At 40.8% G+C, this 16,313-nt stretch overlaps 1 protein-coding gene across 2 annotated transcripts in view; it reads right to left on the reverse strand.

Moving 5' to 3' along the window:
- Positions 1 to 812: 812 nt before the first annotated feature.
- LOC125455682 (leucine-rich repeat-containing protein 27-like) overlaps positions 813 to 16,313 on the reverse strand; it is a 34,839-nt gene continuing 19,338 nt past the window's right edge. The window contains exons 7-11 of one of the 2 annotated variants that reach the window (XR_009446673.1): positions 15,082 to 15,148; positions 13,397 to 13,479; positions 4,895 to 5,015; positions 1,713 to 1,914; positions 813 to 891 (exon numbers count right to left, since the gene is read on the reverse strand). Coding sequence is in view for 1 of the 2 variants with exons in the window: in XM_048537997.2 (XP_048393954.1) it covers positions 1,816 to 1,914; positions 4,895 to 5,015; positions 13,397 to 13,479; positions 15,082 to 15,148 (370 nt within the window). In the remaining variant the exon portion in view is untranslated. Of the gene's footprint in view, positions 892 to 939; positions 1,915 to 4,894; positions 5,016 to 13,396; positions 13,480 to 15,081; positions 15,149 to 16,313 lie in introns of those variants that run through there. The other variant, XM_048537997.2, reaches the window with a different exon arrangement.

Below are 16,313 nucleotides of genomic sequence, written 5' to 3' on the forward strand. Positions count from 1 at the left end.
ACAGTCCAGATGAAGTTTTCCCATGTCTTCCAGTGTAAAACGACATAATTTCTAACTTTAAAACACAATACATGTTGTTACTTATAAAAACAATCAATTTGTAAACAAAACTTCTGTACCTTAATAAATCATCTCACCAATCATGGTTTAAAATCGAATCACAACATTAACCTTCTACCTTCTTCCATTAGACTCTGTTTTCAAAATATTTTAACTTGCATTTCAGTCACCTTAAAAGTCTCCTGCTTCTTACACTTGGAATAAACTAATGCTGTGGCCCTTCCTCTCTCTACTATAGCTGTGCCTTGTGAAGTTTGTTTGCAGTGATAGCAATGTTCATTTTTAAGGATATGTGTTATCCTTTCTAGCCTGGTGCTTTGTGCCACTTTGTGCCACTTATTTATCCCTTGTCCAACTGGATTTCCAATTACACTTACGGAGCTGTAAAATGCTTCCAAAAATCCCATTTCTGTATGGACTCTGTTAATTCCCAATGTGGCTTGTGCTTACTCTCTTCCTAGCATACTCCATATTTCCTGTAGCGCTCATCAGATCAGGATGGAAAGGTTTCTTCCAGAGTGCATCTGTTGCTGATTCCTTAAGTATTGATTGTTTATCCAGTAATGCAACTTCAGCTGCTGAGTGATTGTCTGCAACTTCTTAAAGCGGTATTGAGCTTATTGTAGTAATCTTACTTTTTGTCTGAATTTTATTTTCTACTCATTCAAATAGATTATTTGATCATTATTACCTTGAGGCATTTATTGCCATGTTGTATTCTGTGATGCGGACTACTGGCAACTTGTAGTTTGCGTAGAACATTGCCAGCAATCCTGCTTTCTGTGCTGAGTCTAAGGGTCTACCTAAGTAGCAGTGGTAGTGGATAACCCCCTGATCAGACATAATGAGAAGAGACACTTGTTTTAACAACAAGGCCTAGTTTATTGTATGGTAGCAATAAGGGCAAGTTACATTAATTAGTTAGTCTTTGAAACAATGCCCATCAAGAGCCAGAAATGGCACAACTGTGTCCCTTACCTTGCAGTAGACTGACTTTTCTTCATTAAAAACCGTGTGACATCATTAGATTGGATGAAACTTAATACAACTTCAACGAAAGCTCTTTCACAACCATTATCTTCTACAACACCAAGAATTTAATTGGAGCATTTACAAAACTAAATGACAGTGAAGACATGGGCATTACTGTGGCAAATGACTGAAAGATTGGTCAGAGGTAAGGTTTGTGGATTGTTTTAAAGAAAAACGAGGTACAGAAATGTAAGGAGAGCATTCCAAAGCTTGGTATCTAAATGATTGAGGGCACTGACAGTGGAATAATTAAACTCAGGGATGCATGACAGACTAGAAAGAGCGCTGAGATCTGAAGAGGGGTGTGGAGCTGGAGGGGATTAAATAGGTGGAGAGTGGGGCAGACCATGAAGGGATTTGAAAACAAGGATGAGAATTTTGGAATCAAGATGTTGCTTGGCTGGAGGCCAATGTACATCAGGGACAGCAAGAACAGTAGGGGAATGAGGACCTGGTGCAAATTAAGACACTGGCAACAAACTCCTAGAGAAAAACCACATTCAACTTTTATATATGCTTTTAACAACCCATATATGAATCTGAACAGGAATAGTAAATATAAGACTGTGAAAAAAATCTCTTTTTAATGGATTTGACTGGTAAAACATTGAATTTTTGACCTTTATAGAGATGAAACTTGATCTCAGATAATCATCCATAGACTACAACATTTGCTTTTCAAAACATCATAGCACTTTGTGAGGAAGAAACAGGACAAGATAATCAAGACTGATATTCTCCAATGAAAGCACACAGTCGATACTCCATGGGACTCTGCCTTTCCATTTTCAACCTCGACAGTGCTTTCCTCAAATTCTCAACCTAGAAATAATAAAACACAAATCATGATGGAATTCCTGAACTTGAGGCAAATTTATAACATGACTTCCCATTTGGATTTTAACATATGAACATGACAGGCTGTCATTATCAACGGACCATTTTTTTCTAACAGATGCTGCCAGTAAACCATAGATGTTGAGGTTTATGTACATGGAAAGGAAGTTGGCAATTTTAGTGCAAGTATTTATAGGTTGAGAGAATACAATTGTAATTGTTCAATGATGCTTCTCACTATAAAGTTAAAGGAATCTTTCCTCCTTTATATCGCACAACCAAGTACTGCTGTGCCAATATAATACATTGAGAGTTAGTGATTACTAAGACTTCAATTTAAACTTCAAGAAAAACAACACTAGCAATTTCTGGTGCTTTTAGAAGATTTGCTGATAACTTTTACCTAACATTTATAACTCGCTCTCAGAGTACACTGACATGTTTGAACTGCTTTGTTCTCATACCTTGTCAAGTATTATTGGTTTATGACACACACCTATGCTACCAGGTCAGTTCTATGTTATTCACAAATAACACCTGCCAAATGATTTTAATTACAATTATTTGCTACATGTAATTCAAACATTGCTGCATTTCCAGAAGGAGTCACCAGATGGCAGCTCATTTCTCCCCTCCAGACATCAGATCAATTTCCTACCCTTAAAATTATCTGTCCTATGACCAGAACGTACGTTAGGTCTTAAAAACAAAGCACAGATTGTGATTAGCAGATTCACTTTTCAGCCTATTTTGTTGACAGGTTATTCTAAATATCCTACATTTGGCTCAACAGGGCTGGGCATTAAAATGGCCCTAAACTACATGTACTGCATCACAGTGGCTCAGCGGTTAGCCCTGCAGCCTCACAGCGCCAGGGACCCGGGTTTGATTCCCGCCTCGGCTAACTGTCAATGCGAAGTTTGCACATTCTCCCCGTGTATGCATGGGTTTCCTCCGGGTGCTCCGGTTTCCTCCCACAGTCCAAAGATGTGTAGGTAGGTGGATCGGCCGTGCTAAAATTGCCTGTAATGCTCAGGGATGTGTGGGTTATGGGGTGATGGGGCTGGGTGGGATGCTTCAAGAGGTAGTGTGGACTTTTTGGGCCAAAGGGCTTGTTTCCACACTGTAGGGAATCTAATCTAATCTAAAATGAATGCCAAGGCTCCCTGACATGATTGGGCGAGACAACAAATGGCAAGGCAAGAGCACAGACAATAGGGATGTTGTGGTGAGCAATCATGGGTGACAGCAAGTTATTATTAAGTGTGGAGATGAGAGCAACACTCTTTCACCTCACAACTTCATAATTACATAGTCAGCTACAAGCAAAAGCAAGAAACTCATTTTGTGCGTCACAGATTGTCTCAAGGTCCAGTTTTAATGATAGCTGGCTCCTGGTACAGCAATCCTAAGCGTAGGCCTCCAAAGGTAAATTAGACCTATTACAAGCAGCTTTCTGCTTATGTATTTTCTTTACTTTTACACTACCTCCAGCTGAAAACTTGCCCCATCCTTCCTAGGTGCTATTTGGGAGCTGAGTAAACTGAAAGTACCTACAGAATTGGGACTACAGATCAATATTTCATACAATTTGAATAAAAGAGGGACCCAGGTTTGAATTCCACCACTCCAAATGGTGGAATTTGATTTCAACTGGAAAAAAAATCTGCAATTAAGTGAGTAATGATGACCATAACTCCATTGTCGATTGTCAAAAAACACATTTGGTTCATTAATGTCCTTAGGGAAGAAAGCTGCTATCCTTAGCTGGTCTGGCCAACATGTGACTCCAGGCCCACAGTAATTTTGGTGAGTAGTTAGGGATGGGCAATAAATGCTGGCCTAGCCATGACGCCCTCAACCTGTGAACGAATGTACAAAACAGGGACGGTAGCAAAGCGGTCATGTTACTTCAAATTCGTGGCAGCGTCCAGTTCTAGGTCCTGACCCAATGCCATGTCAGCAATGCAAATTGAGCAGGAAATGAGCTAAACGCTGAGCTACTCAGGAAGCAGAAGCAACCTGGTGTAAGGCAGATGGCAGTCATGAAAGGGCCTGCCAAAGAGAATAAGCAGTCTCTCAGAATAAGAAGAGGATAAATGTTTGGCAACAATGGTGACTGGACCAAAAACAAGGTAACACACATATTCCTGTGCAGACTGCCTGAGGGCTTTCTGTCATAAGAGGACCTCATCTTTCAGTGTGCAGGGAACCTGATAGCTGTGCAATGACGCTCAGCAGAATGTTCAAGATTCCCCAGATAAGTTTGAAAAATCCCACTTCCAAACACACTGACCCCTTAGCAAGCTCCTATAGGAGTTCAACAGTTTGTTCATTGAAACCACGTTAGTTCCTATTAACTCTCACTGCCAATACTTTGAAAATTGCAAAATGCCCCGGGGGCTTGGATGTTTAGTTTGTGCCTGTACTGAGCCTCAGCCACATTGAAAATTCATCCCCGCCAGACTTCAGATCCCACTAAGGCAATTGGAAAACTTTAAGTTCACTTAATGAATATTGTAATCATAAAATGAACTGACTGTTGTAAAACCCATCAAGTTCACTACTGTATCAGTGATAATGGGAACTGCAGATGCTGGAGAATCCAAGATAACAAAGTGTGAAGCTGGATGAACACAGCAGGCCAAGCAGCATCTCAGGAGCTCCTGAGATGCTGCTTGGCCTGCTGTGTTCATCCAGCTTCACACTTTGTTATCCTAGTTCACCAATGTAGTCCAGTCCATGAATGATTCCGGAATCTCAGTAACTGACTTTTACCGAACCTCTGAGGTGGGCCAGTAACTCAGTTTATGTCAGATTGCTACAGAGAAATCAAATGTACACACCATACCAATAGCATCTAATATCTTCATAAGGGCAAATCATATGTGCAATAAATTCCAGCTTGCATCATAAGGATGAAACAAATTGAAAACAGTTTTTTAAAAAAAGGAAATTCCTATACTTCAGCACTTGCATCCTCAAGTGAGACTGCTTTTTTTGCCCGTTTTCTCTTCTTTCGTAGCTGCTGATGCTGTTGGATACGATGTTGCAGTTTCAGTTCAAAATCTTGCCTCCTAGAAATCCTACAAAATTAGAAGGAAAACGATCATCAGATTTACAGTATCTATTTCATGCCACTCATAGTCAAAGTCACATGAATAAAACCTGTAGGAAATAGTCAGTCACTTTTAACAGAGGCTCAGTTTATACTTGTGTGTGCTGAGAAAGTTGGGGTTTGGAGTCTGCCTTGAGAAAGATAATTACTGTAGGAATGGAGAGAATGGGACTGCAAGGATGATGAGTAATGGCATAACTGGAGGAAGGGGAATGAGTGAACTGATCAGAGGTGGGTGGAGGAGTGGCAGCAAGTGTGACTCTGTGCTGAGGGAAGATGCTGAGGAGAGTGCCAAGATTGAACAGAAACAGGAGTTCAAAGAAGTAGAGTTAAAGAAAATTAAAGGACTACCTGAGGCTGTGAAGGTGGAGTGCCTCTGTTAATGGAAAGAGGATAAAAAGAGTAATGGTTGAGGTTCAATCTTCCTGCCAGAATGAAAGACTCTATATGTTCCCACATCGTGTTCTTGCTGCCATATTTTTGCCCATTCACTCAAGCTAAATCTTTATGTCTTCTTCACAACATACCTTTGGACCTATTTTGGTGTCATCTGCAAAATTAGTTAGCAAACATTGGCTTGCCTTATCAAAAGCATTGATATAAATTGTAAAAAGTTGAGATCCAAGTACAGATCCATACAGGACTCCATTCTTAACATCCTGATAATCAACGAAGACCAGTTGGCCGGCCAATCTTCTATCCATACCAAAATGTTACCCTCTAAACATGAGCTTTTATTTTCCGCATAACCTTTGACATAGCACCTTATCAAATGCCTTCTGGCAAACCAAGTACAGTACATTTACAGACTTCCCTTAATCCGCAGTGTATGTAACCCCTTCACAGAACTTCAATAAATTGATTAAAGAGGAAATCCCCTTGACACAGTCACGCTGGCGCTTCCAGATTACCTCAAGTTCATAGTTATAGCTTTTTAATGATTGGTCCTAACACACTCCCTATCACAGATGTCAAGCTAAATACCTTAAAGTTTCCAGTTTTCTGCCTCCCTCTCTTTTTGAATTGAGAAGTTACATTTGCTGATGGAACTTTTCCTGAATCAAAGGTGTTTTGGAAAACTAACAATAACGTATCCACTACCTCACTAGCCACCTCTTTAAAAACCTAGGATGAAATCCAATTGGATGAAATCCAAATCCAAGATGGAAAATTATAGGCCGATTAGCCTAACCTCGGTAGTTGGTAAAATTCTTAAATCCATTGTCAAGGATGAGATTTCTAAATTCCTGGAAGTGCAGGGCAGCATGGATTTTATAAGGAGAGGTCATGCCTGACAAACCTGTTAGAATTCTTTGAAGAGGTAACAAGTATGTAAGACCAGGGAAACCCCGTAGATGTTATCTATCTAGACTTCCAAAAGGCCTTTGATATAGTGCCTCACAGGAGGCTGCTGAGCAAGGTGAGGGCCCATGGTGTTCAAGGTGAGCTACTGGCTTGGATTGAGGATTGGCTGTCTGACAGAAGGCAGAGAGTTAGGATAAAAGGGTCTTTTTCAGAATGGCAACCGGTGACGAGTGGTGTTCCTCAGGTTTCAGTGTTGGGGCCGCAGCTGTTCACCTTGTATAATAATGATCTGGATGAAGGGACTGGGGGCATTCTGGCGCAGTTTGCCAATGATACGAAGATAGGTGGACAGGCAGGTAGTACAGAGGAGGTGGGAAAGCTGCAGAAAGATTTAGACAGTTTAGGAAAGTGGTCCAGAAAATGGCTGATGAAATTCAATGTGAGTAAATGTGAAGTTTTGCACTTTGGAAAAAAGAATACAGGCATGGACTATTTTCTAAATGGTGAGAAAATTAGTAAAGCAGATGTACAACGGGATCTGGGAGTGTTGGTCCAGGATTCTCTAAAGGTTAACTTGCAGGTAGAGTCCGTGATTAAGAAAGCGAATGTAATGTTGTCGCTTATCTCAAGAGGGTTGGAATATAAAAGCAGCAATGTGCTTCTGAGGCTTTATAAAGCTCTAGTTAGGCCCCATTTAGAATACTGTGTCCAATTTTGGGCCCCACACCTCAGGAAAGACATACTAGCCCTGGAGCGTGTCCAGCAGAGATTCACACGGATGGTCCCTGGAATGGTAGGTTTAATGTAATGGCTAAGGATCCTGGAATTGTACTCATTAGAGTTCAGAAGGTTGAGGGGAGATCTAATAGAAACTTACAAGATAATGTATGGCTTAGAAGGGGTGGATGCTAGGAAGTTGTTTCCGTTAGGTGGGGAGTCTAGGACCCATGGGCACAGCCTTAAAATTAGAGGGGGTAAATTTAAAACTGAAATGAGACAACATTTCTTCAGCCAGAGAGTGGTGGCCTTGTGGAATTCACTGCCACGGAGTGCAGTGGAGGCCAGGACGTTGGATGCCTTCAAGGCAGAGATCGACAAATTCTTGATCTCATAAGGAACCAAGGGCTACGGGGAGAGTGCAGGGAAGTGGAGTTGAAATGCTCATCAGCCATGATTTAAATGGTGGAGTGGACTTGATGGGCTGAATGGCCTTACTTCCACTCCTATGTCTCATGGTCTTATCGACCCAAAAGCCTTCCATCCACAGATGCAGCAATTTGCTTGGTACCATTTCCTTCATTATTTTCATAACTTTCTCGTCTTCCTTCAACCTCCTCTCTCATGGCTATTACTGGAATTTTCTTGCGTACTTTATAGTGAAAACAGAAGCAAACTAGTTGTTAATTTAGTCATCTAATACCTTACTATTGACTATTAACCCACCATTCTCACTTTCCAGAAGACCATCACTCATTTTACTTACTATTTTCCTTTTAAAACACCAGTAGACACACCTTACTATCCATTTTTACATTCCTAATTAGCCTCCGCTAATACTCTAATTTTCTTCTCCTAATTAATCTTGCAGTCATTCCCTACCATTAATTATTTATTGACCAATCATCTGACCAATGTGACAATGCTGTACCTTTAAGAGGTTATTTTGTCCTGGTTTAAGTGCAAGATTGAACAAGAGGCTCCGAGTCATCTAGTTAACACCACCTGAGTCAATAGTTTGGGAGAACTTGGGCTTTTTTTTTAGCAGCCTGAATGGGTTGGCCAGCTCTCACAAGTTAGGATTTCTGGGTTTTGGTTTCTCAGTAGTATCAGAATCTATTGGGATCGCAACAGGATTGGAAGCTTCAGTGAATGTCTCCTGGCTGCCACTCACTTTGAATTTTCTCTTGATTGTTTTTTCCCTCCTGGATTGGAGGACTGCATGTGAGAACCTGTGTCTGAATTTTCCTTTTTTGCCAAGGGGTGCGTTTATGGGATGTTACTCTATTGGAACAGTTAATTAATCTTGGTTACTGTATCTATTATTCTGTTGTTTCCAATAGAATTAAGTAATTCTAAATTCTCTATCTTTGGTTGTATTTTAACTACAGTGTTTAAATAGAGTATGTTTTCCTTGATGTCGAGTAATTTGACCAGTGGCATTGCATCTGTAACAGGCAATTCAGATTTGCCTTTAAAATATTAAACAAAAATAGGGTCTAGTCTACCTTCTTAAAATATTCTGAGCGGGGTCTGCTCTGGTTTACAACTCCTGCCACTCATCTTGCACAGTTATGTATTGTTCTCCTTAAGGTTAATGCTTGTTCCAAATAATTTAGTTAACCATGGTGTGCCATAAAATGTAATACGAATTTATTAATACCAAGTATTCTGAACCATCCCCTTAATTGTGTGTCATTACATTGCTGTTGACCTACTACTAGTTTGATTTAGAGTGAAACAGTCGTACAGCACAATAACAGAAGCTTTGTTCCAAATCGTCCATGCCTACCAAGTTTCCCCAAGTAAATTAGTCCCATTTGCCTGCATTTGGCCCATATCTCTCTAAACCTTTCCTTTTCATGTACCTTTTCATGTTTCATGTTCAAATGTCTTTTAAAAATTGTCATTATAACTGCATCTACCACCTCCTCTAGAAGTTCATTCCCCACATGAACCACCCTCTGAGTGAAAAAAGTTGCTCCTCAGGACTCCTTTAAATCCTTCTCCTCTCACCTTAAAATTATGTCCTCTAGTTTTGAACTCTCCCACTCGAGGGAAAAGTCCTTTGTGAGTCACCTGATCTCTGACCCTCATGATTTTATAAGTTTCGAAAAGGTCACTCCTCAACCTCCTATGCCCCAGTGAAAAAAAATCCCAGTCTATCCAGCCCCTCCTTGGAACTCAAACCCTCCACTCCCAGTGATATCCTTGTAGATCTTTTCTGTACCCTCCCAATTTTAATTATATACTTCCCAATAGCAGGATAACCAAAACAGCGCACAGTACTCAAAAAGTAGCCTCACCAATGTCTTTTACAACCACAACATGACATCCCAACTCCCAATCTAAATGGTCTGAGCAACAAAGGCAAGCATGACAAACACCTTCTTTCCCATCCTGTCTACCTGTGATGCAACCTTCAAAAGATGCACGCAGTTCTTCTATCATTGTCCCTGTATTTGACGAATAAACTCTATACGTGTCCAGCCACTTTGAGTGGGCATCCACAATGATTAAAAACATTGAGTCCATGAAAGAACCTGCATAATCAACATGCAACTGAGTCCAGGATTTCCGGCCATTCCCACAATTTTGGGGCAGCTGCTGGCAGTAAATTTTGACCTTGTTGTCACTCTGGGCAATGCCCCATCAATGCAGCTATGTTTGCATCCAGTCCTGGCCACCAGACATAATTTCTTGCCAATATCTACATTTTGAAAACTCCAGGTGGAGTTCGGCCGATATCTGGCAGTGACCTTTGCTCAGGACAATCACTCTTGCTCCACATGATAATATGCCGACCTCTACCGATTTGGTCTCTCCTGGTCCTGAAAGGTTTCAATTCTGGTTGTTTCGGTCCTTTGGTTTCCTTATCACCACCAGCTGGTTCAGTTTTGCCAGGGCCGGATCTTTCAGATATTGTCAGCTGTGGCTGGATGCGTGTCCAGAAAATTTAAAACCATTGCAGACTCTTCGAGTGGCAGTACCACCGGTGGTGTGTCTACCAGCAGCAGGCAGCTCGATACACCTGCATTTGCTACTTGGCCTCCTGGACAGTGTTCCAACTTGTATTTATATGCACTTAATATTAGAGCCCACCACTGAATTTGGCCTGAAGCTATGAGTGGCACTGCCTTGTCCTATTTTAAATATACTTGGCAGGGGTTTGTGGTCGGTTATTATTAAACATTTATGTTCTTAAAGGTATTTGTGGAACTTCCTGACTCCAAACATGACCGCCAAACCTTCCTTCTCTATTTGGGTGTATTTATGCTCTGCCTAAGTCCTTGATGCATATAGTATTGAGCATCCACACCCCATGAATGAATAAAAATAAAGTTGGGTGCTGTGCAAAAGGGGGAAAGAAACCTTTTCTTATATGGTCCCCAGTTACCACCCCTAGGGCTTTCCCATGGGAATCAGTTATCTTGTGATTTGATATAATTTTGAAGTTTTGAGATTTAACCAGTGTGTTTTAGGAGCTAGGATTTATGCTTACAGTTTTAATGGGCATAAGAAGACTTGTTTTCAAATGAAAAGCTGTTCATCTACCAAAAAGCAGCAAAAACCACCCCCCGGCTTTCAAACTGCTGAGTAAAACTGATAGCAACTCAGAATTAGAGGAGGCTTGGGCTCGTAATATTCCTTAATTAAATCTGTCAATTCGTGAAAGGTTTTAGTATCTGGTGCCCCAGGGAAAGTTAGGCTCCTAATAACCAAAAAAGCTGTGGGTCCACAAGCTGTCAGGAGAATTACTGCTGGCTTTTCATCTGCCCCAATGTCATTTGTCTGTAAAAAGTAATGCTTTATTTCCACATATTCAGCCAAGTCTTTGATGGCAGGATCGAACGAGTCAAGCTTCCCAAATAATGGTGTGATGCCAGAAATGCTCACCCTATTCAAAGATGACTGTTGAGAGCAAATTTCTTTAAGAGGGTGCTTTTCTCTTGTCACCACTGAAACAACTCCACAGAGGCCAGTATCTCATTCCCATGTCACCCTTTATTTACACATGGAAAGTCCTTGACACTGATCCACATCCCTCAGAGTTAGCTCTGAGTGTCAGAATGTCTGGTTAACAGGACCAGGTTAACAGCCCCAATCAGGGAACTCATATTCTATGAGGTCCACCTGGCTGACCTCATTACAATCACTCCATATCCCTTTATCACAAGCACCCTATATTTTCCAGGAATATTAATAAGAATAATATAATATATATTATAATATAATAATATTCTTTTGAATAGGATATGGAGCAACATTATACAATATGAATGCAGATGACTAAAAGCTAGTTAAGGAGGTAGTATTTAAAAAAAACCCAGCAAGCTAGAAAGGTTGCGAGGTTTTGTAAAGGAAAGCCCTTAGACCTTAGGCAGGTCAGCCAACCAATGTTGAAGTCCGGAATTTTCAAGAAGCCAAAATGGAAGGAACATCAATAATGTGGCTAAAGCTCATGAATTGAAGTTTCTGGGGATGGAGGAGATTCCTAAGATAGAGAGGGGCTAGTCATGCAGAAAATTTTAAAATCAATGAATTGCTTAATTGGGAGGAAAATAAATCAGTGAGCACAGGGGTGATTGGTGAATGGGGTTTAAATGGAAGTTATGACAAGAACAGCAGAGTTCTGGATGACTTTTAAGTTTCTGGAGGGTGGCACATGGGAGACAGCCAAGTGCGTGTGTTGGAATAGTTCAGTCGAGAAGCAAGCACATATGTAAGTGTTACATGGATAAACTTAAACATGAGTTACACCTCTTTCATTTGACTGAATAAAGTGTGTGAATTTTGAAGAAGAGGTGACTAAAGTGAACTGGGACTGTTATTCATTGGAAAATATTGACCTTTTAAAGTAAATGTGAAAGATTCCATGATACCATTTGAAGATTAATTTTTAATACACTTAATTTTACCTTCTGTGAGGCTTTGCTATAGTCGAATTGCTGTATCTGACTACATAATAACAGTGCCTGCACTTCAAGGCTAATTATTCGCTGCTTTGAGCATACGAAGGATTATATACAATTGAACATTTTGCTCTGACTTTCACTTGAACTACTATGTTTCCCCTATCTAAATAAACCATGGATTAGGCTTCTAAAAAAATGTTGTCTTTCCCCTTTTTATCAAATAGAAAATACTGACAAAATCTAAGGTGGAGTTTCCTTGCATGTAGTCTTTGGCAGGCTCACTGGATGATCACTAACTGTGGTCTGCCTAAGTTTTGAGTCTCGCACTGCTCCCAGTCTCATAAAAACATATTAAAACTTACCAAGTAGGCTATCTACAACTGTAACTCATGCAGAAACAGGACCTAGTAAACATGGCAGGCACCTGGTACATTCCTACAAAAGCAGTTGGGGCTTAGCTACATCGCAGAACATCTCTTTACATATTGATATGGCTTACTGATGGATTCAAGCAGATGTGCAGGTACACCAGCGATAAGGGAGACAGTCAATCAAACTGCAATCCAGCTCAAATCCACCTGAAAGAACAGGAAGTCATATACAATCATCTTAGGAATGCTGAAAACAGCAAATGCTGGAGATCACACTAGGTCAGGCAGCATCCAAAGAGAGAGAGAGAGAGCAAGCCAACATTTCAAGTCTAGATGACTCTTCATCAGAGCTGATGTCAGGATACAGGTCACCTATTTACCAGCATGCTGCCTGGATTCAAGGGTATGAGCTATAAGGAGAGGCTAGAAAAACCCAGGTTTTTTTCTACTGAGAGGTGCAGACTGAGGGGAGACTTGATAAAATTATGAGAAGTGTAGATACAGTTGCTAATCAGAATTTTTTTCCCAGAGTTGAAATGCCTCATACTGGGAGGTATGCATTTAAGATGAGGGGAGAAAATTCAAAGAGATATGAAAGGCAAGTTTTTTTTTTACACAGAGTGGTAGGAGTCTGTAATGCATTATCAGGTGTATTTTCAGCACAGATTCTGGAATCTGCAGTAATTTGCTCCTATCCCGGGAATGCTGCAGGCCTCCTTTAATCCAGGAGGTATCCTGTAAATCTCACTGCTAAGGCCTGGGAGAATTCAGTAGGGTTGGGTAGCACAGGAATTATTAGCAACATTTTCGACTGATTGATGACTCAAATATTCAATGGAACGTTTTATATGAGGATATCTATTGTGGATTGATATTATATATTATATTGTATTGAGGATGATCGGCCATGATCATGATGAATGGTGGTGCCGGTTTGAAGGGCCGAATGGCCTACTCCTGCACCTATTGTCTATTGTCTATCTGTATCACAGAAATTGTGATTACAGTTTGAACCGTCTTTGAAAAATTTCTAATCTTACTTCGGTTCTTTTACTTTTTCTTCGTCAGGGTTTTTCTGAATATTTTCTTCCATATCAGACTTCAATTTGTCTTCATTCTTTTGCTATACAGTGAATAAACAATCAGAAAAGAACAAATTTATTGATTTGGTGCAGCACTGATTTCACAGCCTTACAGTTTTCTCATTGCAACATTATAGAGCCAGGTGTAAAACTGGTATTGCCCTCCAGTGACCTGAGCAGAGTGTTAAGGTAAAATAACCCTAGCTTCTTCTGTGATGAAGAAAGCTAGAATGAGACCTGATCTTAAATGAAGAGCCAGATGATAGGAATCGTTCTTTTTCACACAAAGGGCAGGGGAAATCTTGAGCTCTCTTCCCCAAATATATGCCAATGTTGAACAATGACAGAGATCAATAAATTTTTGCTGGGTTAGGGATTTGAACCAAAGGTGGGTACGTGTGGTCAAGGTACAGATCACCTATTTACCACGATGCTGCCTGGATTGGAGGGTACAAGCTATAAGGAAAGGCTACAAAATCTTGGGTTGTTTTCTCTTGAGCGATGGAGGCTAACAGGAGACTTGAGAAAATTATGAGATGCATAGTTAGGGTCGACAGTCAGTAGCTTTTTCCCAGAGTTGAAATGTCTGATACTAGGGGGCATGCATTTAAGGTGAGAAGGGGAAAGTTCAAAGGAGATGTGAGGGGCAAGTTATATTTTTACAGAGTGGCAGGAGCCTGGAATGCATTGCCAGGGATGATGGTGTAAGTAGGTGTGATAAGAGTATTTAAGGGACTCTTAGATAACCACATGAGTATGCAAGGAATGGACGGATATGGACCAAGGGCAGGCAGAGAGGATTAGTTTCATTTGGCGTCATGCTCGGCACAACATCATGGGCCGAAGGACCCTTTCCTGTGCTGTACTGTTTTATGTTCTATTATTAATTGCTGGTCTGGTTTGAGATGAAATATTGCCTACTTGTGTTACTAATCCCTCAATTTCACCCCCAGGCTTCTAGATGCTGGCAATAGGATGTCAAGCCTGTACTTGCCCACAGCAGCAACCTCACAGCCATTTTCCTGATGACTGCCTTCTAAGTGGCTGCCTGAAGCCACATTGTCCAATTCATGAAGGCATATAGAATCCTGATGGAGGTAACACAGTGTGGAGCTGGAGGCAACTGCCTGGCCTACTGTGTTCTTCCAGCTCCACACGGTTTTCTTTGACTCCAGCATTGGCAGCTCCCACTATCTCTAGAATCCTGATGGAATTCAGTTACAAGTTGCCCTTTTCACCAACTATCAGACAGTTCATGTCATAATAAAATGTCACTGAATTACTCAAGGGACAGATTTTATAGGAGTGGGGAAATCATGTAGCATGCCCCACAAGACATGCTACCCATCTCCTTCACCCTCCTGAGTAAAGCATCCAAAGTGGCAAAAATTGACGATAAACCCAGGAGATTGCAAATCTCGGTTTATCTCTTAGTCCTGTGGGTGTGCTGCCAATTTGCAAGTTACTTTTCCAGTACTATTGAGTTCATTGTTTCTGCCATGAGTTGCTTTCTCTGACAGAATTCTGCTCCTTTAAGTTATTTGAAATGGCCACAAATAAAAATTTTCTGCTTAACTCCAGACTCAAAGAACTCAAAGAGAACATGATGTAGTATATGGTTACTATTTTACTTGAATATTCACCAATGGTAGTTGCTCAAATTCTTCCTTATCACGCTGTATATTCGGATTCTTCAATTCTTTCTTCTTCCTTTGATCAAAAGCATATAAAACTCATAATTAACACATGACATCAAATATGCAGTAACTTTCAAATATCGAGTTACCTCGCCTTGTCTGAGTTTAGATGTACTGGATGATGAGCCATGGCTCACGCCATGCATTAATTCTGAATCATTGGGTAAACAACATCAACACATCAAACAAGTCCTTTGGCTGTGCCTCCACTGCTGCTCGATGTTGTCCAAGGAATGACCGCTATCTCCGAAGGAAGGCCACAGATCAGTCAAAGCTCTGCCAACTTTGGTAGCACAGTTCCTGCCTCATGCAAAAATCAGATGACATCGTCAAAAAGCTCAGTACTCCCTGACATGAAGGTACCAAACCAGTATGCAAAATTTACTTTTGAGGCTATCATTTGGGCAGGCTGAAAGCTTCAGGGGCATAAACATTGAATACAGACTTGAATTCCACAGGGAAGGTGTACTAATTTATGGCTTTCTTTGCAATTTGTCATTCAACATCACTTTCACCCCTAAAATGCTGGCTGGGTATTTTCTTTTCCTACTGATCAAAAATGAGGTGTGCACACTGATTTTGGTGAATGACACTGTCCTAATGGCCTCCACCTATTTTGAAGCCGCCCCGAATGCAGAGAGCACCACGGTATCACTGTGCCTCATTGTCACTGTCGCTTTTCCTTGGAGTTTGCTAGCTGACACCATCGGTAAAGAACTGTCACAGCAATAACTGCAGGAGTTCAGGGCATTTGGAGATCAGGTGACAAATACCTCCAAGGTGGTGTGGTCAACATCCTGCAACAATTCTTTTTAAAAAGGGCTTTGAAAACTCTGGCTTAGGTGGAAATCTTATCTGCCCCAGGACTCAATGAAAAATCATTCTGTTCTAAGTGTTGACAGGAATGTTGACTTTCTGCAGGGGTCCTCCTGACTGTTTACTGTTAGTTCAGTGAGAATCATGGAAACATCAAACAGTGTAAAACACAGTTTCTGAGAATCACACCGGATGGGTAAACAGATCTTGAGAAATAATCTACTTGGTGTTTTCCATTGCTCACCATCCCTGGTGACCAATAAGCACTGAAAGATTTCAACATGACCACAATGAGGAAACATACAACCCAAAGCAGACCACAAACTCAGCAAATCTCAAATTAGAACTCGCTCACATACATG

Source organism: Stegostoma tigrinum, chromosome 1, assembly GCF_030684315.1.
Source record: "Stegostoma tigrinum isolate sSteTig4 chromosome 1, sSteTig4.hap1, whole genome shotgun sequence".
NCBI lineage: Eukaryota > Metazoa > Chordata > Chondrichthyes > Orectolobiformes > Stegostomatidae > Stegostoma > Stegostoma tigrinum.